At 39.2% G+C, this 23381-nt stretch overlaps 1 protein-coding gene across 6 annotated transcripts in view; it reads left to right on the forward strand.

Annotated features, from left to right (window-relative positions):
* LOC105387779 overlaps window positions 1-23381 on the forward strand; it is a 52874-nt gene that overhangs the window by 22453 nt on the left and 7040 nt on the right. For 4 of the 6 annotated variants that reach the window (XM_048630773.1, XM_048630775.1, XM_048630777.1 and 1 more), the window contains 9 exons: window positions 13625-13748; window positions 14185-14315; window positions 14903-14995; window positions 16016-16175; window positions 17791-17902; window positions 19448-19832; window positions 20134-20264; window positions 20729-20937; window positions 22747-22878. In XM_048630773.1, coding sequence (XP_048486730.1) covers window positions 13625-13748; window positions 14185-14315; window positions 14903-14995; window positions 16016-16175; window positions 17791-17902; window positions 19448-19832; window positions 20134-20264; window positions 20729-20937; window positions 22747-22878 — 1477 coding nt within the window. The remainder of the gene's footprint in view (window positions 1-13624; window positions 13749-14184; window positions 14316-14902; window positions 14996-16015; window positions 16176-17790; window positions 17903-19447; window positions 19833-20133; window positions 20265-20728; window positions 20938-22746; window positions 22879-23381) is intronic. The other 2 variants (XM_048630776.1, XM_048630778.1) reach the window with 2 other exon arrangements.

Below are 23381 nucleotides of genomic sequence, written 5' to 3' on the forward strand. Positions count from 1 at the left end.
TGCTATATATCCCTTTATAAACCTCGTTTGAGAGTTAAATATGTTTGCGGCCATTATAATATTATCTCATTGGCACGAAATTTTCGTCAAATTATAGTATACTAGCTGTGCCCGCGATCTTCGCTTCGCCTTAAAAAGTTTTCCCGTGGGAATTCCGGGATAGAAAGTATCCTATGTTCTTTCCCAGGGTCTACACCATATGTATACCAAATTTCATTCAAATCCGTTCAGTAGTTTTGGCGTGAAAGAGTAACAGACAGACAGACAGACAGACAGACACAGTTACTTTCGCATTTATAATATTAGTTAGGATTAGTTAGGACTAGCTGTGCCCGCGAGCTTCGCTTCGCCTTAAAAAGTTTTCCCGTGGGAATTCCGGGATAAAAAGTATCCTATGTTCTTTCCCAGGGTCTACACCATATGTATACCTAATTTCATTCAAATCCGTTCAGTAGTTTTGGCGCGAAAGAGTAACAGACAGACAGACAGACAGACAGACAGACACAGTTACTTTCGCATTTATAATATTAGTTAGGATTAGGATGTTGTAGTAGGTTACACAAAAATGCATTCTTGAACCATAAATAATAAAGTGACAAAAAGAGGCAACATTTCAAACTGTTCAAATGTCAACTTAAAATTTTAGAATACACCTCAAGAAATATTATGAAATATGCTTCCTCACGTTTTGTGCCAACAAAATAAGGGAAAGAAAGAAATTGATGGTTTTCTACTTTTCTAGCCTGTTTCATTTATTATTATTAAACTTTATTTTTACTAGTTTTTACTGAAAATTCGCTAGTCTTTGAACTTGCTTTCACAGAAAAAAAGATCATTATGTTTTATTAATTATACCTATTGCATTTTTTTTATAAAAGACAGTCAAAAGTAAAATGTTATCATATCATACAAACTTGCGTATGATACTTACTTGATTTTCACTGCTCGATTGGTCCCACAATGAGACGCCATCTATGAACAGAATAGTAATTAAAATATTATGTTAACATGAACTGCGCTACCACAAAAAACTTTAAACACTATTTAACAAGTGTTTAAAACGAAATTTGACAGATTTTGTAGGCGTTTGACAGCACTAAACACCCGTTAAATACTGCCTAATTTTTTGTGGTAAGGCCCGAACTGTCATTAAAATACGTTATTTTTTCAACATGTCTCCCATTGGTAGCACTACGAATAACACTGGTCGGTCAGACAAACCTAGAAGAAAAACTAAAAAACCATAGCAGGCATTAGGTACTGTAGTTTTCAAAAATATAATTTACACTACTACAGCTATACTACCTACTTGAAAACATTAACTAGTTATTATTCTGTGCCTGAAGGATAGATAAAAAAATATTGCTCAAAACACACATTAAATGATTGGTCTAATGTTATTTTCTGTAACTGTCGATTTAACATTCAAACCTCTCAAAAATACTTTGCGACATGTGTTGGCGTTACTCCGTGAACATGGATAGGTATTAAATAAACCTTTGCTTATCTTAATTTAACACAAGCATTTCTTCCTAATAAGTATTTCATCTTCTGTCTCTGTTCCTAATAAGTGTTTAATCATAGTACGAGTATATTTGAGTGACATTTCAGCTGTCCCGTCCTAGTAACATCCGTTATTTGTCCCAATCTCTGGAGCCGGCCTTATTCCGCCCGACACGTCACTCTGTGTGGTTACCCTAATTACTGTGCAAATGTGTCCGCTGTGTTTGCACTGTTGGTCACCCTACCGTGGAATCTGCCGAGGAAAATCTTTTAATGAAATCATAGCATAGTGCTATAAGTGGCTATAAGTGTTTGTCTGCAAGGATGGTCATTCTGAACACCTTTTCATTTAAAGTGTTTGTTACTTTATAAATCAGAAAAAAGTTGTTGCAGAAATAATGCGATCAAAATTATGTTTGAGTGCGTAATTCGTGACACTGAACAACTTTTGATCTAAATTAACTTCACCTTTTCTACTGAGTAGGATAGCGATGAGGCCGCTTGCTAGACAGTTTCAGTGTTTAAGTATAAACGCTAAAGGGTGGATTTCAACAAGTCCTAAAAAATCTTCATTTCCGTGGACTTTTTTATCTTAAGGTTTTTTATATTAGAAAAACACTTTTATTAAAGTTTTTGTTAATGTTAGTGTTCTTACTAAATGGGTAGCAGATAAGTTAAAAACTTAACGAGATACGGATGATTAAAAATTTCGTGCCACGGCGATGAAACATGCGTTCACGGCAATGAAACAAGCGTCCACGGCAATGAAACAAAGGCCCACGGCAATGAAACAAACTTCCACGGCAATGAACAATGGAAATGAAAGAATCAATCCACTGCAATTTTTTTAAAAAGACTGTGAGGGAAACGCAAACTTAGACAGGCATGTATGGCAGAAATATTTGGATAGATATTGGAACGAAAGAAAGAACGACAGTATGTATAAAAAAAATAAAAATATAGTATGGAATTCTCTAAGTAGCATTGTGGGGTCCGTATTGCGACGTATAAAACAAAATGTTTCATTTCACACTAATAACGCTCACAACATATAATAAACCTTACCTATAACATCTATATTTTTTACGCACCTATCTTTAGGTTGTGGTGCCAGAGGTTTTGATGGTGTTGTGTAATTTAACACACATTATGTGATATGATAGAATATTTTATGAACTAAAACTCTTTTAGCACAAACTTGAAACATATAAGTCTCGTTTGCTCAAATTGTTCGTATTGGTATAATCTTGTTTCTCCTAATATTATCTTAATAAATACTATATTCAGTATGTTTTAAATGTACAAATTGTGGTATTTTTCTCCTACATCCCGAAAATCACGATATTGAATGATCGAAAGTGAATGACCATTATAATTATTACAATCGCCATTAAACCCCATGGGATCGAAACCTAAAGGTAGGTGCGACGACGAGCAAAGCGAGGAGGAGCATGTTAGGTGCACATGTTTGTCGAAAGCAAAGCGGAGCGCAGCGAAGCGTTACCCACATAGCGGAAAATTAAATACCTAATGCAAGGCACCAGTTTGCGCTATATAGGGAGACGCTTCGTCAAAGTTAAAGCCAAATGAATATTAGTCGTTTTTATAAGCTATGCCATAGTATTGTTAGGCTATTTGAGATTTGACCATACCGTTATTAGGCTAAATAAGATTATGCGAAATAACTTTTTACTTAACGAGATTTATGCCATACAATTTTCGGCGAAACGAGACTTTGACCAAACGTTACTATGCAATACGAGATTAGGCAAATAAATCTTAGGCCAAAAAAAGGTAGAACCCTCTGCACCATATGTCATAACTGGCAGGGCGCAGACTGTTGGATGCGCCTTTCAGCGTCCTTGTCGAAGTTGCTTCTGCCTAGCCGAATAGTCTGCCTCAGGTAGTCATATTATTGCACAACTTCGATAGTTGTCTCACGAACGATCACCGGCTCCGGTTTTATGTGAACATTCTACATGACTTTTGTCTTGCCCAAGTTCATACGGAGGCCTACACGTTGCAAGCAGCATTAAGGCCACTTAGCATCCAGATGAGTTCCTGCAGAGATGTATGTTCTATCATATTCTATTTTACTATCTGTGGGAGGTGTAAGTACCTGCACATGGCTCTCTCGAATGGGACCTTTGTGCAATGTGCATATCCCCAAGGTCTAAGCTGCTGCCTTTCTAAGCTTGGACCATTTCCCACCACGCTGGTCCACAGCGAGTTGGTGGGTTCACATATTATCTAGATGTGCTAAATCTATAGGTAGATATGCAGGGTTCTTCACGATGTTTTCCTTCACCGTAAGAGCGATGATATACATTGTATTTAAATTCAAAGGAACACATTGGTACATGTCAGCGCCGGAATTCGCACCCGCATTATTGGAGTGGGAAGCGGGCGCTTACCCGACTGAGCTACCACCGGTCTTATTTATACATAACGTTCATTATAATTATGTTGTGATTGTTATTATTAATGTAATATTATATATTTCGTTTTAATACATCGCGATACGCACCCGTTTTAACGCACTGCAAAAAGAGGTAATTTGACTAGTTCTGTAGGTAATGTCAGTGATCGGTATTACCTGTATTACAGGTAAAAGATATGTTACTTTGCCTAATCATACATACCACGGCGATGAAAACATAAGTCACGGAAATGAATAACCTGGCCACGGAAATGAATAACATAACCACGGCAATGAATACAAATTATTTTACAAGACATGGCAATGAAATTTTTTTCATTGCCGTGGCTTTTTTTTCATTGCCATAGCAAATATTGGCCACGGAAGCCACGGAAATGAAAGCATGGCGATGAAAATCAAGGCATTAAATATAAATAACTAAAAAAGTATTAACTATTCGAAGAAATAAACACTTTATAAGGTAAATATTTTCAAAAAGCTTTCTTTTGAATGCTTACTCTAGAAGACAAACTAAATTTTATAGAAGTTATATCTATCCACGGCAATGAAAGAAAAAATGTCCAGTCCCCTAAATTTTTACTGATTTTCACTATAGCGCAAAAACGCGGGCACCGATGTACCTCCTTCCACGTCGAGCAGTTAGGCGACACTTGTAAGAAACGATTAGCGCACTGAGGGGGGCACCCAAGTTCATAGGTAAAACAATAGCCTTGATCATGTTTAGGACACGGCGATGAACAGAAGTTCTGGGACACATGAATTTTCACTTACCGTTCGTTATATTCTTTATATATTTCAATAAATGTATTCCGTGACAATACTTTAACTATTAATGTATCAAATGAAACTAAGTTTAACTATCAATACTCAATATTTTTTTATCAATGAAGAATAATACAAAACGTGGTAACGTGGGGACAGACACGGCAATGAAAGATTTGGGGGTTTAATATATTTTTTAAAAATATCCATTAATCCTATTATTAATATTTAGTGCTACACATAGATAACTATTTCACTTAACCGGAAAAAAATATTAGAAAATTATAACTTGGTTTTTTAGTACCGATTTCATTGATGCCACGCAATTTTTGGCCGCGGGAAATTGTCCCAATCTCTGGAGCCGGCCTTATTCCGCCCGACACGTCACTCTGTGTGGTTACCCTAATTACTGTGCAAATGTGTCCGCTGTGTTTGCACTGTTGGTCACCCTACCGTGGAATCTGCCGAGGAAAATCTTTTAATGAAATCATAGCATAGTGCTATAAGTGGCTATAAGTGTTTGTCTGCAAGGATGGTCATTCTGAACACCTTTTCATTTAAAGTGTTTGTTACTTTATAAATCAGAAAAAAGTTGTTGCAGAAATAATGCGATCAAAATTATGTTTGAGTGCGTAATTCGTGACACTGAACAACTTTTGATCTAAATTAACTTCACCTTTTCTACTGAGTAGGATAGCGATGAGGCCGCTTGCTAGACAGTTTCAGTGTTTAAGTATAAACGCTAAAGTGTGTATATTAAGGCTAGTCTAGGTCGATGGCCGGAATAACAATGTTACCTAAAGTGGATTACCTACTTTAGGAGTTAAATTTAGACCTGGCGGTAGTCTGGGACAATCTATAGGTAGTCTATTCAGGTACATTTATCTAGTATCATATTAAGGGTGGAGTTTATCAGTTAACATTTTGGTTTCGATATTTAACTTAACAATGAAATTGTTGTTTTTTCGGATTCTAGAGGTTGTCCTGTATTGAAAGTAGCTAGAATAACCTACATAGCTGGTATTTTCTCTGCAAGAAAAAAACTTCATTATTTATCTCATTATCTAGGTACATTTATTATCTTATCTGGTCTAGGAAACAAATGACTTGTTAGTGCACAGAGTTGTCTTAGTCAGCACTCAGCAGATATCTAAGCTTTCCCCTTAATTTCATTTATTAAGACAGGCCATTGTCGTTGATTGTGCATAAATTAAAATAATAATTGTGTCTACCTATCTCTTTAAGAGAGGTGATTTTTTCATTTTTCATTTAAGCCTGAGGCCTCATTGGTGCGTTGCGTTGTGCTGCGTCGCGTCACGTAATCCTAAAGAATGGAAAAAAAGATCATAAAAAAATCAAATAGACAGCACACAAAAACACACGCACTCACGCCTTGTACTAATGTACTCCCTTGCGGGGTAGGCAGAGGTGCATTGCTGCACCCACTTTTCGCCAGAGTGTTATGTTAGTCCCAATGTAATAGGAGGCGGGCCTATTGCCATTTAACGGGCACATCCAAGACCCGAGAACAAATATCTGTGTTTAAACAAATATCTGCCCCAGCCGGGAATCGAACCCAGGACCATCGGCTCAGTAGTCAGGATCACTAACCACTACGCCATTCGGCCGTCCGGTCGCCCAAATAGACAGATACACACAAAACACAAACAGATACACAGTCAGAGAGAGACACGTTTAACGTATCGCTTCTTTTTCGTCGGAGGTAAAAAAATCTGGTAAGTATGGCAGTGACGACGCATCGCACCAATGGGGCCTCGCCCTAACTTGAAGAAAGTAGCAGCCGCGTTGTGTGGTGGGAAAAACTAATATGGTTTCCACTAGATTGTTAGATTGTTTTAAAATTTTCTCATAAATTAAGAATGTATCTTGTGAAAACTAATTATGTTAGTTTCAACCTCTGTAAGATAAATGTACCTGTACTTAAATAGGTAAGTAACTTATATACCTACATAACACAATAAGATTGCAAACTATTTAATGCGAAATGGTGGTCGCCAATATACTTAGTACTTCAACATTTCAGACAGCGGACGTTATTTCAAGGTACTTAGTATATTTTCCGTTTATGAGTAATTTGGTGCCACAGAAATCTTAATAATAAGTAATAAGGTACTTTCTGTGTTTGGTCCTTAGGCACTAAAACTTTTTAATTGCTCGTGACCTAATATTCATAATAATCATAACCAACCACCACCTAGCATGTTCACCCGGTAGAAAACAAACCTTTCAGTTTAACAAAGTCTTCCCAAGTTGAACTGTACAACCTCTGTGCACTGCAACATTAATAATATCGAAGCCATTTTGCGGTGCGATTCCCATAAAATATTCCTTTTACAATCAGGAAGTCTGAACGTGGATAGTTATTTATTCAAACGTGATTCAAACACTGTAGTAGGAACTACTGCGTTAATATCTATAGGTAGACCGTAGACCTAACTATATAGGTACCTACCTGACTGCTATTCCGAAGGTCCCGGAGTCGATTCCCAATCAGCAGATATTTGTTTAAAGAAAGATATTTGTAATCGGGTTTTGGGTTTTAATACGTACTTATCTATGTATGTATCTATGAAGATATGCCAGCTGTCCGATAAAGGGTTTGCCTAGCCTTTGGTCGATAGTCCGTGTTGTGAGATCTGATGTCCCCGTATATAAGAAAAATATCTGCTAAACAGAGGACCCTGAAAAGTTATAATAAGCTAATTTTTCATCAAGTCAAAACCTACTGTTGGAGAATTTGTTTCCACTGAAAACTTTTACGAACCAATTCATGAAATTGAATGTTTTTCAAGGCTTTTTCCAGCAGCCGCATACATTAAGCTTGGCAATCGTCATAAAGCATTTTGAAAAGGCTTTCACGTTTTTAAGCTCAGTGGACTATTCGAGCGATGAAAACTTTTCTGAAACTATTTTGATTTCGATTTACTTGTGTACAATATGCTCTTGTAGAGCAACTATTAATTGGACATAGAGCACGATTTTCTTAGGAGTTTTAGAAATATACCTACTATATATCTGGTAATTCCTTTTTTATGTGTTGGGTAAGTATTAATGCCCAGAAATTTATGAAAATGTATATGTAGGTACACTTTTCCCTCTACCTACTTACATAGGATTCTATTCTCTGTGGGGTGTGAGTATGAGTACCTGCTTTTAGTACTTATATACTTACTAAAATAAAATTTTACCAAGCTAATTTTTATTTGGCAGAGTTCTAATTCTAACTCGAGTCTTAAATTATAGCTCTTAGCTGAGTGTAGGGTAACATGCTCTCATAAAGGCCCTAGAAGCGTTGTGGATTAAGTAACGACTTCTAGAGTTGACCCAATTCTGCTAAGAGATGGCGCTACCAGCGTCAACGAGAAAATAAGAAAATTCCCGCCTCTTTGGTCTGTGACTGCGGTATTTTCCCGGTGGATTTATGTTGCCTACTCTGTGTTCTGTGACACTCGCGAGATGGAAGAAAATTTAAAAATAGAAGCGTAGCTTTTTAATTTTTCAAAAGTGTGCTTATTTACGAAGTAGGGTAGAGTAGAGAGAGACTATTAATTACAATTCAACACACATCTTTTCTTTTGAGAATGTTTTTTGTATAGTGTGGAATTTTATAAGTGTCCTCGGTATCATAAAATAACTAGTTTTTATTAAAAATCGCAGTATCATAAAGCTATCAAATGTCAACGAGTCACGAAGACCAATCATCAATGAAGTTACGATTTTTTTGTATGATGTATAAAATCGTGATCTAAGGTCAGTCTATTATGTCCTGGTCTAGACTGTTCCAGAGGACAATAGTCTAGCCTTGCCTTTAATGAAATGAAATGAATGTTTATGAAATGAAAGGCCAAAAATTGACAAACGAGGGAATGGCTTCGGTCACGCGATGTTTTGCTTTATCGTACCATATTCTAGGTCTACCTACTACAACTAGGCATTATATTCTTACAAATTGATCTGCTTGTATCAGTATACCTAGGTACTAAGGCTTATTTGATCTTCATTGTTATCCTATTGTGAAATGTACATAAATATACTTAATCTAATCTTCAAGTGTTATCATTGTAGATTTATCTTCAGCTCTTATTATTTGTGTTGATTCATCTTTATGTTAGTTTAAAAGGACTGTTAGTTTAATAGAGATTTTAACACTTTACAAAAGTAACAGGTTTATTCACTACTAGCTGTTCCCGCGAGCTTCACTTCGACCTAAAAACTTTTCCCATGGGAATTCCAGGATAAAAAGCCTATGTTCTTTCTAAGAGCCTAGACCATATGTATACCAAATTTCATTCAAATCCGTTTAGTAGTTTTGGCGTGAAAGAGTAACAGACAGACACAGTTACTCGCATTTAGTTATAATATTAATTAAAGTTAGGATTTTGTTGACTGTACCATGTATTGTACTGACTGTACGTCGCACCGATATTTCAGCTGCAACCCAGCAACCCTGAGCTGTAACGAAGCTGTGAAATTGCCGCCGCTAGTGATAACTCCTGAACTCGGCTAGGGATGGGGTAGTAGCGGGATTATCGATAGATTTACTTTTCAATTTATAGTGAAACAAGATGTTTCATGTAACAAGAAACCCTAGAGTTACTAAAATACGCTTGTTTAAAGTAAATACACTCTTCTCAATAATTAATTGTTCATGTAATACTTAGCGTCTTACCACCCTATTTATTTTTTAAATACCGTGTAAACACGTTTTTAGGACTTCTTACTAGACGTACTACACTCGCAAGCAATGTGAAGTTCCAGTGACAATACCACAAAACTACTCCTTAACGGAAAAGGGTAGCCACTGTTGCCATCTGCACTGCAATAATGAAGAACATTTAACAGCGCATTGCAAACTACATTACAAATAAAAATAAAAAAAATAATTGAAAGCTTTAAAAAATGGCGTCACATGGTGCCGGAACCCCATGAACAGTAGCATCGGTCAGTAACAGTAGCATGCCAACAGGTGATCTAATAAATAAAGAAAATCAGACAAATTACCGGCACGTGCGGAGAGAACTGATAATGAGCGTGTCTGGGGGCCTACTCCTGCTTCACGACATAAATACTAAATATTGGGGAGCTGCTGCCTTACCACCACCGACACATCAGCATTCAACAATCCTTACGGAGAAGTGTCAGAACAACTAACGCCGCTAATTGAAAAAAAAACAAATTATAGTAAACATAACTTGTGCTTGAAACAATTTTTCGCAAAACTGCAACGTTTTACGCCCTTTTCATGCTAATTCATTTTTTGAAACCTACCTCCCAATAGGCCTTAGAGTTCGCTTCATTTAATGCACTGAATATTTTTTCGCTGCCCTATAGCACACATTATAATGTGCGCTATAGTTCAGCTCGGCAGCTCTGCTAAACTTAATATTGCGTCAAGCAAGAGTAGACCCCTTCTCGCTTGCACTAGCCGCTGCTGATTGGTCAGTGACTGCACATCAAATAGGTTATTGGTTCACTGGGCCGACGCTGCGCCCGCGCAACGCTGCACATGGAATTACTATAGTAATTAGCTGTTTGATTAACTGCAAGGGGTTTTGTTGTTATTTATAGAGAAACGATGGTTAAGTATATTGTGGGATTGTTAGATTTAGACATTTTGTTTGGGAGACAATAAATGTTTTTGGTGTTTATTGTTATGTAGCATTTACGTTACAGGTTCGGTCACCAAAAAACACTGCTTTATTCCTTAAACAAACAATAGGGCTTAAATATGTACAACTATCATAACATATTTTTTTCTCTCCTACGTACTGAAAACATACGATTTAAAAATCCCCTTTCGTTCTTCTCTCTGAAAACACTCACAATGTTATTATAATAAAACGTATTTCCATTCAAATTGGAACTGTCCAATGCATAAAGTGACAGAACCAAGTGCCCTAGATACTGTGCACGGAATTATTTATGAAGTACCCGCAATAAAGTCGGTAATCGTCCGGCATTGGCGGCACGTGCGTGGAATTTGTACTCCGGATTAAAAAGGCGTTGGTCTCTATTGACATGGGAGTTAAAGAAAGGTTCGCTTCGGGAATAGTTTGCTTAGAAAGCGAATATTGATTGAGTTGGTCTAATTTCCTCTTAGTTCCTAAAGGGGTAGATTGATAATCGATAGTTGTAGTAAGTAAGTACTCGTTTCACAGCCAAAAAAAATATTTTCTGTCCTAATTAAGCCGAAACCTACATGTGCAGCATGGTATATCTAAGTCCGAAACTGAAATCAGAATTTTAAAATTCGCGCGTTTAGGCTTAAAAAGCAAAAAGGGTACCTACTACCCTTTTTGCAACACCCTGTATACTTAGGTACTTACTAACAACAAAATTAACTAGATTTTAATAGATTCACTCAGTATTTAACAAAGTTTTTAGGTAATAAATGTTAATATCAGGTCACATAACTATCTTCGCTGCCACATTACCGAAACAATGGCGTACACCAATAATTTTGACTATCGACAACTGAGCAATTGAGCATTCAACACATCACTAAAATATAAAGAACCTTCTCATATTCCCACTTCTCACCACACACTTCACTGCTGTCTTCACTACCTCTCGACTCAACCCATAACGAGAGATATTGAGCGAGCGATGAGCGTCGGTTTAGGATTCAACCAACGAGATATTTTCATACGAACTAGATGGAGTGTCGTGTCGTGGATAGAGTGTAGAGCGGTGGTAGCTCAGTCGGGTAAGCGCCCGCTTCTCATGCAAGAGATGCGGGTTCGAATCCCGGCGCTGACATGTACCAATGAGTTCATTCAACTTAAGTACAATGTATACCATCGCTGTTACGGTGAAGGAAAACATCGTGAGATTCGTGAGTCTATGAGGAAACCTGCGTATCTAGATTTAGCACATCTAGATATGTGAACCTACCAACCCGCAGTGGACCAGCGTGGTGGGAAATGTTCCAAGCTTAGGAAGGCAGTTTAAATCTTGGGGATATGCACAAAGGTTCCATTCGAGAGAGCCAGGTCCAGGTACTTAGGCCAAGATAAATAGACGTTGCTTAGCACTTGCTCAAACTAATGCTAAGCCAAGTACGACTTCACTTGAACTAAGTCGAGTTGCAATGAGTCTCTAAAATAGACACTACTTAGCGTTTGCTCGGCTAAGTCACTGGCTTAGAACATGTTATGCCAAATCTGCGTCAAATGTATATTTATTTATCTGTGGTCATAGTTTCATTCAGTAGTTTTTTAGAAAATTTGTTATAAATGTGATCTGTGGATAGCCTGAGATCTTAGAATAATAATTCCTTAGAACTAGTGCAGCCACTTACCGCCAGGTGGCGACTCTCCCCGTGCTATAAAAGTTCACGTTCATATTTATTTATTAATTAACCCTCAGAGAAAATAGGAGTGTTATATTATGTTTAATGTGTCGGTGTATCTGTGTGTGTATGTATTTGTCAGCTGAATCGATTTCCGATTTGTTTTTTTACGATGATTGGTAATATAACCCAGAGTGCCTACCTATATTTGATTAAAATCAACTTAGCAGTTCCAAACTTCTGCGATTCTTTTATTTTTAGTTTTGAATGTCGGTTTTATACTACAAAAATTCCTATAAACGAACCAATTGATAATAAATACCACAAATATTTATTTCAACGGGGCGTGCTAAGCAAGGGCAAAGTCTTGACAAATGTGAACTCGAACTCGGCTAAGTCAGAGTGCGAACTTAGTGGCATAGTCTGTGCTCATAGTGTCTTATGATAGTGAATTCGTGTTCTTAGCATGTGCTTAAGCTGAGACTCCGTCTTAGTTTCGTCTATTTATCTTTACTACATCTATCCTTAATTTCTTTTTGGTCTGGAAACGTTTTGTTATACAGGTACAAGCGTTGTACAGATATACTTAGGTTCCAGCATAAATGAAAATTTCGCAGATATACGTATATGATGGTCGTCTTAATATAATTTATTTATCAAATTAATTTAAAAAAATATTTTTTAACATACGGCATCGCATGAACACTCCTCTTTCTTTTTGTATTTCGGGACCAAAAAACAAATATAGTAAAGTTAGTGTCAAAGAGGAAAACTACTTTCATTATTGTAAACGCCAACCCGAATGCTGAAAACTTTTTCCATTTGCGAGAAAGAAGAAGTTTGTAAGTTTTGTAACCACTATGTTAAAATTTCACGATTAAATAATTTCGGACTTGGTTTCTGAAAGTGTTTTCATGCTTCTGTATCTCCGTATTTTTATTATTAAGTACTAGAAGTTTTAGTTATATTAGGTTGTAATTTGTTTTTCAGTCTTGAAGGTTTCTATGTGGTTCTTGTATATTTCTATGCAAGGAAACAAAACTAATAGGTCGATCACATACTGCATGAATGTCATAAAAACTAATAAAGCTACTTACCGCATTGAAATAAATTGAATTTTATTTGTTGTACCTTCTTCGGTAATCAAATTACTTGGAATACTAAAAGTGAAAATATTGAAAGATTTTCTCTAACATTTTTAGGCGTAACCTTTACCATTATATTCCTCTTCCAAGTCGCAAAATATTATGATATTTTTGTCTTATCACGTCGTACAAGTTAGTCTTCGGTTTTCTGGCAAAATGCTTTACGTCTACGATATGGACCATGGCACCTAATTCTATTACTGTCTATTTTTAACGTCATCCAGAGTGCCTATGCCTAGCACGAGGCGTATCACGCGCACGCCAAGATGCGACAAAAGTTTTTCAATACGCTCACTCCAAGCTCACTCATATCGCGCGGCTTTGACAGCCAGTGTGTCGGGAATCTTTGGTCACGTCTTGAAGTGTGCTTCTTGCGCCTGTGTTAGGCTACCAGGTAGACTTGCAAGAATCCCAGCGTTTTTCCTACCACCCTGTATAACCAGTCTGTTTCCATTGCCGCAGCTGCACTCGGAGTACCGCAGCACGTACCGATGGCACGAGTTCAAGAGCGCGGAGCAGCCGCAGGGCGGCGGCGTGGTGAAGCAGCCCGCGCCCAACCCGCCCGGCGCGCTGCCCATCGCCAGGGGTAAGTGCAAAAGCACACGGTGCGTTGCGGCGCCGCACCGCAGAGATTTAGCCTTGTAAATTTGGCAATCAAGTGGTGATTTTGCAAAATCACAAGACCAAATATCTGCGGTGCGTATCGTGCGCCCCCGCTCTAAGCCCTGACACACTTCCTACATACCGTACAGCTACGAGAACGGAACACGTACATGTCGTATATATGTGTACGACCATTGCTATATCACCATACGAAAATTTGATCTCCACTAACAGCAGTCGCCGTAGATGTATCGGCCAGAGGATATCATCATTACCATAAAACCCAAGCTCATGACCGATGAAAATCCAAATGCCAGTACCGGTGCTGTACCTATCGGATGCCTAATTCTGGGTACGACTTTGGCCATTTTGTCTTCCATGAGAAAAGTACCTTATTCACCCACATCTTTCCTCCCCAGGCCCCATAGAGCCGGCGATGCCTCGTCGCAAGAAGTACCCCGGCGTGGCGTACAAGGCCAACGAGTTCTTCGACCCCGCGCCGGCTGACGACATCCGCCCGCAGCCCTCCTCCATGTATGGACGAGCCAGGGTGAGTGGTCAGAGGAACCCTGAAGGGTTGGCACGGGCCGCAAAACGGGCACATCAAGACGTGACAAAAGTTCTGAATCGCGCATGGAATAGGTACTTTTATCACGTCTTGGTGTGCGCGTCTTAAATACCGTTTCTTCTTACGCGATGCTGATTCGCAGTTTTGTGTACGGTTTTAGTTACCTGCATATTTTAAGAATGTATGAATGATGGTTACTGGTAAATAAAATGCATTAAATGTGAAACGATACTTACCTAATTAAAATAACAGTTTCTGTGAAAAACCACAATAACTCATAAGTACCTACTCAGTTGTGTCCTGGAAACATATTTAGTGGTATACGTGATACGACACGTATACGTAATACAAACTATACCTACACAAGCAAACGAAAACCATTTATCTTGAGTTTCATTGCTCTGAATCTAACAGAGCAGCATAAAGCACCTTAAACTTTTTCCCCACATCTTTAAACTGACTTATCTTGCCTAGCACTCACACACTCCAAAGAACTTGCTCCAAAGGTGATCGGTCTACACTTTATTTCCGTGCACAATTTCACTTGTATCTGTCTGTCTGTCTGTCAGAGTGTACAGAGGAACGAAGTGGACCGCGCGGGGCGGCGCAGCAAGTCCGAGGGGCCGCGCCAGCCGCGCTGGACCGACACTGTCGAGCCTAAGGTGAGGATTCAGGGATATGTTTCCATAGATAGAGCTGATAAATAGGTGCACGAAGAGCCTCAGCGAGTATAGTATCAACAGACCCATACCATTATGTACTTTCTGCCTGGGCAGTAAGCTACTAACGGTGACAAAACTAATGTTGCTCTTGTGTTGTGTGACACTATAACAAAAAGAATTCGATTTTATCAGTATACTGTATGTACCCTAATTTCTATAAATAATAGGTAAAATTACAGAATGGCAAGTATACTGTGCCACTGAAAAAGGTTATTATTTCTTGTTGGTTATAGCTACATAAACCATCAATCCTAGTTGCAGTAACTCAACGAAAACGCAGCGTAAAAGCTGTTAACCATCAGTGCTAGTGTGTCCACGAGACCGGCGGAGGCAGTCTGCCAACTCATAACTTAGCAGCAGTAATTTGGCAGAGCCGGTATTTTCTACTTGCCTTGTAACTTTCCTTCACGTGACTCTATGCCAGACAACACTGAGGCCTTTTCTTGAGTTTCATTTTATGTAGGTTAGTGGAACGTCTTAGTAATGATTCTCTTTGATACTTCATTTCCCTGTGGTGTTGGTTTGCTTTGCGGGACTATCTACGTACGTTCCTAATTGCTTTTCACTGTCAGGAATTCATTAAGGTCAAAGGATTTACCAAGGACTTACAGTCTCAAATAACCGTATTTTTTGTATTACCCTCAATTCCTTCTATTAAACGGAATATAGTGTTTTGATAAAACGAGAGTCTTCGAGAAACATCAATGATACGTAAGGGATAAATTCAACAGGAACCTCCAAACTATTTTCAGTTTGAATTCTCAAATATTCTTAAATATTTTATTACCTACCCTCAACTCATGCTACCAAACGGAATTTATAGTACGTACATAACAACCCATAACGTTCCCACTGCTGGGGCTCTAGCAAGGGTTTCTAGGCCTAGTCTACCACGGTGGCCTAGTGTAGTATAAAAGCTTCGATTCAAAGATTCAACAGGAACCTCCCAACCACTTTCAGGCGACAACAGCGGCGCTGGGCGAGGTGCGTCGCTCGAAGGACCCTGACATCGTGAGCACCGAGTACCGGAACCAGTTCGCGTGGCCCAAAGACTCCACAGACTCGGCTCCCAGGAAGAGCATCTCCATGGGCGCTCTGAAGAAGGCCGCTGCAGCTGAAGGTAATATTAGATATCATCATCATTGGCCTCTGCATCTTGACAGATGATTGTTGCTGTGGGTTTTGAGAGCCACATTTTCTTTTGTGACTGAACAGGCGTTACGGGCCTTACACACCATAGATAGAGATATATACAGGGTGTTGCAAAAAGGGTATACTAAGCCGAAACCTACATGTGCAGCATGGTATATCTAAGCCTGAAACTGAAATCAGAATTTGAAAATTCGCGAATATTTTTTTTCTTTTTCCATAGAAACTTTGTTGGTCACGTGACTTTTTACTATGGGAAAATAAAATTTTTTTTCGGGAATTTCCAAATTCTGATTTCAGATTCGAGCTTAGATATACCATGCTGCACATGTAGGTTTCGGCTTAGTATACCAATTTTGCAACACCCTGTATAATTCATTTGATGTTCCACTTAAACATAACAGAGATATAGAACAGTTATATTGAAGGTCTTGAGTCTATTGCAGACGCTGAGGATGTTGATAATATCCAGGGTAGGGTGGAAGAAGTGATATAGTAAAACGAAAGGGGTGGTGGTTATTGTGCGGTGAAGAGTTGGAGAGCAATGTTGAAAAAACACAGTAGATATGTAGCTGTCCTAATTGTTAATAATGCGTAAGTTTCAACTTATAATACAGTCTCTATATAATGAGTATTTTTCCAACCCAATACAAAGTAAATTGAAATAAGTACTCAAAGCAATCATCATAAAATAAAAATACCTACCATCTCATAACTATAAATGAAGTCTGGCCTCATAAAATGGTTCAATCATTCCATAAAGTAATTAACCTATTTACTTCCGACCGTATTAGAAAGTTATTGATTTAGAGAAATTATTTATAATATTTACAGCTTAAATGCAAGTTATTCTCGCATTTTTTAGGTGACATAATATTGCGGAAGCATTGAAAATAATGAAATATGGGTAATGGATATGGATAATTTTTTGTACTGCATAAACACGAGTAATATTGCGATATTTGCTGACTGACAGCAATCTTCAAAGTAGAAGTCAGCATATCATATCGATTTCGATCCTTTGTAATTGTACTCTTACAAAAAATTTTATGCATTATGTATATATACCTACGGATAAAACAATACAGTTTGTTATGTACCTATGAATAAATGTGCCAATAAATATTATATATATAATATATATTATCAGGTTGTTCCCTGATATTTAGTTTATTTTTCATTGTTTTTCGCGGCTTTACTTTAACTTTAACCAACCTCTGCCAAGTTCCTCCAGTAAGTTTGGAATCTATTTGAATACATTATTATTGTAGCTCTGTAAGGCCAGATGACGGTTTCTTTGTCTTATAAATTTACAATGCGTTTGAATTTAGCTTTAATTTACTATTTTATTTTAAGGCTAGGTACTTATACTTACTTATTGGTAAGAAATGATTTTAAAGGGTTATACCTAGTCAATTATTAAAAAAACAACAATAATTATTATACTTATTTGTATCTATGTAACCAGACTCACGGGTTTCAGGTATAAAGATCGTTAGAAAGTTTTAATGACGGTTGATATGGAGTGAGGATACTTTCAAGTACTAATAAGAGATTTCTCAAGGAATGCTTTTCCTAATTTAAAGGGGCTGTGGAGGCAGAACCTCTAATGAACCACACTGATGATCACGACGAACATGTCCCAAAGAAATACATCGAAGATTATCTCTGGAACGGCCAGAAGCCAGGAGTTCAGAGGTGTGTATTATGTAGATGATGTAATAATGAATGTAGGTCTGTACTTTGTAATGACGATTAATTACCCTTTAGAAATTGAAGAGGTCGTTACAAAGTACATATTATTACCTACTCACTAGTTTAAATATAAAACTTGGACATTTTTTCAGACATTATCCAGACATAATTTTTTTACTAAAATATTCATAATATTTAAATTTTGAAATTACTGTACTTAGTTGAAAATTATTTCTGGACTCGTAGCTTCTGCTTTAAACCACCTTTTCATATCAAGCTTCTCATTCCTTTGTTAACATTTTATCGTTATTTCTACTGTAAACATTTCATCGTATATTTCTAGCATGTTTAAATTTATCGGTGTATCAGTACCTTAGTACCTACCTATATTTAACTCCTGAATTAGATGTTCTCTAAAACTTAATATTGATGACTAGACTATGAATATTGATTGTTATTAATATTACGTGACAAAAATATGTAATAATTATTTAAAATTTGTCTCTCCATATAAACATTCCCTTAAAATAGGGATACAACAGATACATCATGTTCAAATGGCATTTCAAATTTAACAATAAAATCCATTAACAAGGAGTCATTTTCACGCTTTGCTTCAGCCTAAAAGCAGCTTTTCAAAAGTTACTCAAAATTCACATCAAATCATTGCACAAAAATTGGCATTTGTACTCACACAACACCTTTACTGAAATTTTATATGGACATCTCAAAAACATGTCAACAATAATAAATAACATTTTTCAGGTTACAGCAAAAAGAAAAGAACGTCTAAAATCACTGCTACAGCTTTCAATATCTGTATGTCTAGCTTGTGTACTAACCCTTCTATGTAGGAAACTTTTTAACCGAAAAAACCAGCTCAGACCAATTAGTTTTTAGACTACCTAACTTCATGTGTAGTATCACATTAGTCCATAACATCAGCTTTTAGAAGAACTCTTAAAAGTCTAGATGATCTGGCTAGTTTTGGTTGGCAGCTTACCTTTTCTCAATTTGGACCACTGCCAGGTATTAGAAAGTTTCCTACATTTCCATGTTCTGCCCCAACTTTAACGACTGAGCGAATTCAATCAATACTGGGTACATGCAGAACTGTCTAAATTTCGTTTTTGACATTTGCTTACATTTAACTATCCTTACGGTGGCGGTGTGGTGTAGGCCGCGTAGTCTAGTAACAAGCGCCTAATCCGGAATGAAAGCTAAACTAGATTTTAAATCTCGATGTCTATGCACTTTTGTTAATGTGAACGTTCATCTAAATCTCTGTTAGATTGTTTGTCAATGTTATCACCCAACACTTGTACTAACACAGTAAGATTATGGTAATAGTAAGGACACCCAACTAACCCACAGGGTACATCCCGACCCGCACTGTCTGTCGGACTCTCTTCTGGGACTCTACATCCTACTTCACCATTGAGCTTGACAATTATTTGAAGCATGAACCTAATTAGCTCAGCGCGAGCCTCTTATTTTGCATCATCCCCATGTTCGATGGCGTCTAAGACATAAAATGGAATTTTGCAGAAAATCGACGTTCCGTAGCGCGCTATCGGCTCTCATATCGACCGGGGAGGACCGTTCGAAAGATAATAGAAAACGTTACAAAAGCGAGTACAAAAAGAAATTTAGACCGTTCTCCCAGTACGTGTTCGAGGCGTCTAAAGGGACGTTTACGAAATGCAGGGGTAAAGGGAAGTCGGGCGGCGGGGGGGAGGGGGAGGCGAGCGAGCGGATGTTGGGCCCGGAGCCGGCGGCGGCGGGGGCGGCGGGGGCGGCGGGGGCCATGGCGGCGGCCGGCGACCACGCGCACACGCTGCGCGCCGCGGGGCTGCAGCCGCTGGGCCGCGCGCGCGGCGAGGCCTGGTACCAAGAGGTGCTGGACCTGCGCAAGCGCGCTGGAGAGTACAAGGTCTGACGATAGAATTAACAACTTAAGAATAAGTCGTCCAGTTACAAAAGAAGATATAGAGTACCGTGAAGATTGCCCTTTTTAAGACAAAAGAAAATATATGTATGAAAAAAAAGATCTGCGAATTATGAAAAAAATACAAAACAAACAAAAAAACATTACTTAATCATTGTAAAATATTTAAGCATAATCTCTTATACATCCACATTCAAACACAGCACTACCAGACATATCGTGGGTCGATATTGCCGGTAGCACTGCAACCATGGCTTGTACCATAACTTGATCATTATGTCGACAGTACCGCGGCTGGGGCACAGAGCTCGCCCCAGAGCACATCACCCAGCTTTACAATAAACAAATCGAGCTATGGTACCAGGTCTCCAGGAGATCCTCGCTCTCTGCGTTATCACTAGCTTCCACCAATCACAAGTAAGTGATGCACTGGAACCCGCAAACCTGCGTTTGCGGAACCAATCATTATGCGTCTACAGCCAATCGGCTGGCAGCAAAAGTGGGTTTGCAGGTGAGAAAGGCATGTAGAATGACAGCTTCCAAATTTTGTATCACTGAAACGACTGCATTCGGAACCTCATAGCGTATTTAGAAGTCTCTCTTCATGCCTTGGTAAACCACTAGATAGAGCATAAGGCTACTGCGTAAGCGACGACGAATGGCTTGAATGGCGATCCAGCGTAGACAGTTGAATCCGGCCATCGGAGGTACAAATTGCAGTGGTATCAGATTGTTACTATCGATGTATTTTTATTATGATTTGCTTTTGGTGGACTTACGGTAACAACCCAATCCCTTTACCGCAATCGCATATATTACTATGTGTATCTATCAACGCCTCTTTACCAAGTCTTGAGAAATTAAGCCATATGTCTCCGCAGGGCTCTGCCGCGTGATGAGAAGGACGGTAAGGACTCGAAGAACGTCTCTCCGAAGAAGTTCAGGTCGTTCAGATCGGCTCCGCATCAGTCCATCCACGCCAAGCTTCAAGAGACGAAGGCGACGGAGCGCTCTCCGCACAAGACCTCGCCCCAGAAGCAGAGGAAGAAGATTTCCGGACACAGCTTCGATGAGGGGAGCACCCAAGAAGGTACCTAACACCTAACTAATAAAATAATAAACTTGAGTCTCATTGAGAAGCTAAGTCATTTCAAAGGAAGCTTAGGAATGCCATCAATAGGAAAAATGCACCAAATTTTTGAGGTTTTGGGGCATCATAAACACATAATTTATGTGTGTTGTGTGTGTGCGAAGATATTCCGGACGTCAGTCTAGACGAGATTAGTATAGCTCTCAAACAGCTAAAAAACAACAAAGCTCCGGGAGATGATGGAATAACGACAGAACTTCTGAAAGCCGGCGGTAGACCGATTTTAATAGCACTTCGGAGGCTGTTTAATTCCGTCATACTCGAAGGCACAAGCCCGGAGGCATGGAGCAGAAGTGTAGTGACTTTGTTCTTCAAGAAAGGCAACAAAGCCCTATTGAAGAATTATAGACCCATTGCACTTCTGAGCCATGTGTACAAGCTGTTTTCGAGAGTTATTACGAATCGTCTCGAGCAAAGACTCGACGACTTCCAGCCACCCGAACAAGCCGGGTTCCGAAAAGGCTATAGTACCATAGATCACATACACACGCTTCGGCAGGTTATACAGAAGACCGAGGAGTATAATCTACCTCTATGTCTAGCGTTTGTGGACTATGAGAAAGCCTTTGATTCTATTGAGCTCTGGGCGATGCTTCAATCCCTTCAGCGGTGCCATATAGACTATCGCTATATCGAGGTGTTGAGATGTATGTACAATGCTGCCACAATGTCAGTTCGATTACACGAACATAGCACAAAACCGATCCAGTTGCAAAGGGGCGTGAGACAGGGAGATGTTATTTCTCCGAAACTGTTCACCTGTGCACTGGAAGATGTTTTTAAGCTTGTAGAGTGGAAAAGACTGGGCATTAACGTCAATGGCGAATATATCTCTCATCTACGATTTGCTGATGACATAGTTATTATGGCGGAAACGCTGGAGGAGTTAGGCGAAATGCTCACAGACCTCAATGATGCCTCTAAACAAGTTGGGCTGAAAATGAACATGGACAAGACAAAGGTCATGTCGAACGAACATGTTTCATCATCGCCCGTAACTGTAGGAGGTGTCACCATCGATGTTGTTGATCAGTATCCCTACCTAGGACAAGTGATCCGATTAGGTAAATCCAACTTCGATAAAGAGGTAGCTCGTAGAATCCAACTCGGATGGGCAGCGTTCGGGAAATTACGACACATCTTCACTGAAAACATACCTCAGTGTCTGAAAACAAAAGTTTTCAATCAGTGCGTGTTGCCAGTGATGACTTACGGAGCCGAGACGTGGTGCTTCACCAAAGGGCTTATCCACAAGCTCAGAGTTGCTCAGCGTGCTATGGAAAGGGCTATGTTAGGCGTGTCCCTGCGAGATAGGATTCGTAATGAAGAAATCCGCAGGAGAACTAAAGTTACCGACATAGCCAAAAGGATTAGCACGCTGAAGTGGCAATGGGCTGGCCACGTAGCCCGCAGAGCCGACGACCGCTGGAGTAGAAAGGTTCTGGAGTGGAGACCCCGTGTCGGCAAACGGCGTGTCGGTCGCCCCCCAACCCGTTGGTCTGATGATCTGCGGAAGGTAGCGGGAAGCCGCTGGATGCAGATGGCGGGTGACCGTTTGGGGTGGCGATCGTTAGGAGAGGCCTATGTCCAACAGTGGACTACGGAAGGCTGAGAGAGAGAGAGAGAGAGAGTGTGTGATGTGCATCGGTGCAACCATCCAGATTCTTCATACACTTTTCTGACAGCCAACCTCAAAACCATCCATCTCTGGCCAATCTTTGTAACAATCCTTCCCTTACCCCGTTCCAGGCAAGACAGAAGCGAAGGGCGAGTTCCGGTCGCCCCGCAGGCGGCCCCGCTCGGCGGACCCCGCGCCGGTGGCGCCCGCGAAGCACCTGCCTAACGGCCACGAGCCGCACCCGCGCCCGCACAAACCCACCGGTGAGACCTTGTTCTGAGAATAAGATGTGTTTGGCCAGTGTTTTTCTGATAAAAGAATTGTCATTCTCAGATTATGCTGCTGTGTTATTGGCCAGTGTCTTACAGAGGTCAATTTTGCACAAAGAGTTGTTACGAATGCAGGGACTTAGGGATAGGGTTGTTGTTGGGATGGGGACATGATAGGTACATAGGAGGTTGTTTTGGGGACTGATAAGGGTAGTTCTGTAGTTGAAACATTGAAATAGATTGAAACATTTTTAGTCAACATACCTAACTCTCATAACATAACTCATCACATCAAACATCTACACAATATTACTTCAGGATTTTACCTTTCGCTGACAACAATTACTGATACTGATAACAGAAGTGATCTACCAAATTAGTCTTTAATATATCCACCTAGTTCGTTTAGCTAGATAAGTAATGATATTATAATTGTTATGAACTGTGTTGTGTTTAATCGTTGTCTATCCAAAATTATAAGTGTTATCCTGCTTGAT

Source organism: Plutella xylostella, chromosome 27, assembly GCF_932276165.1.
Source record: "Plutella xylostella chromosome 27, ilPluXylo3.1, whole genome shotgun sequence".
Classification (NCBI taxonomy): Eukaryota; Metazoa; Arthropoda; class Insecta; order Lepidoptera; family Plutellidae; genus Plutella; species Plutella xylostella.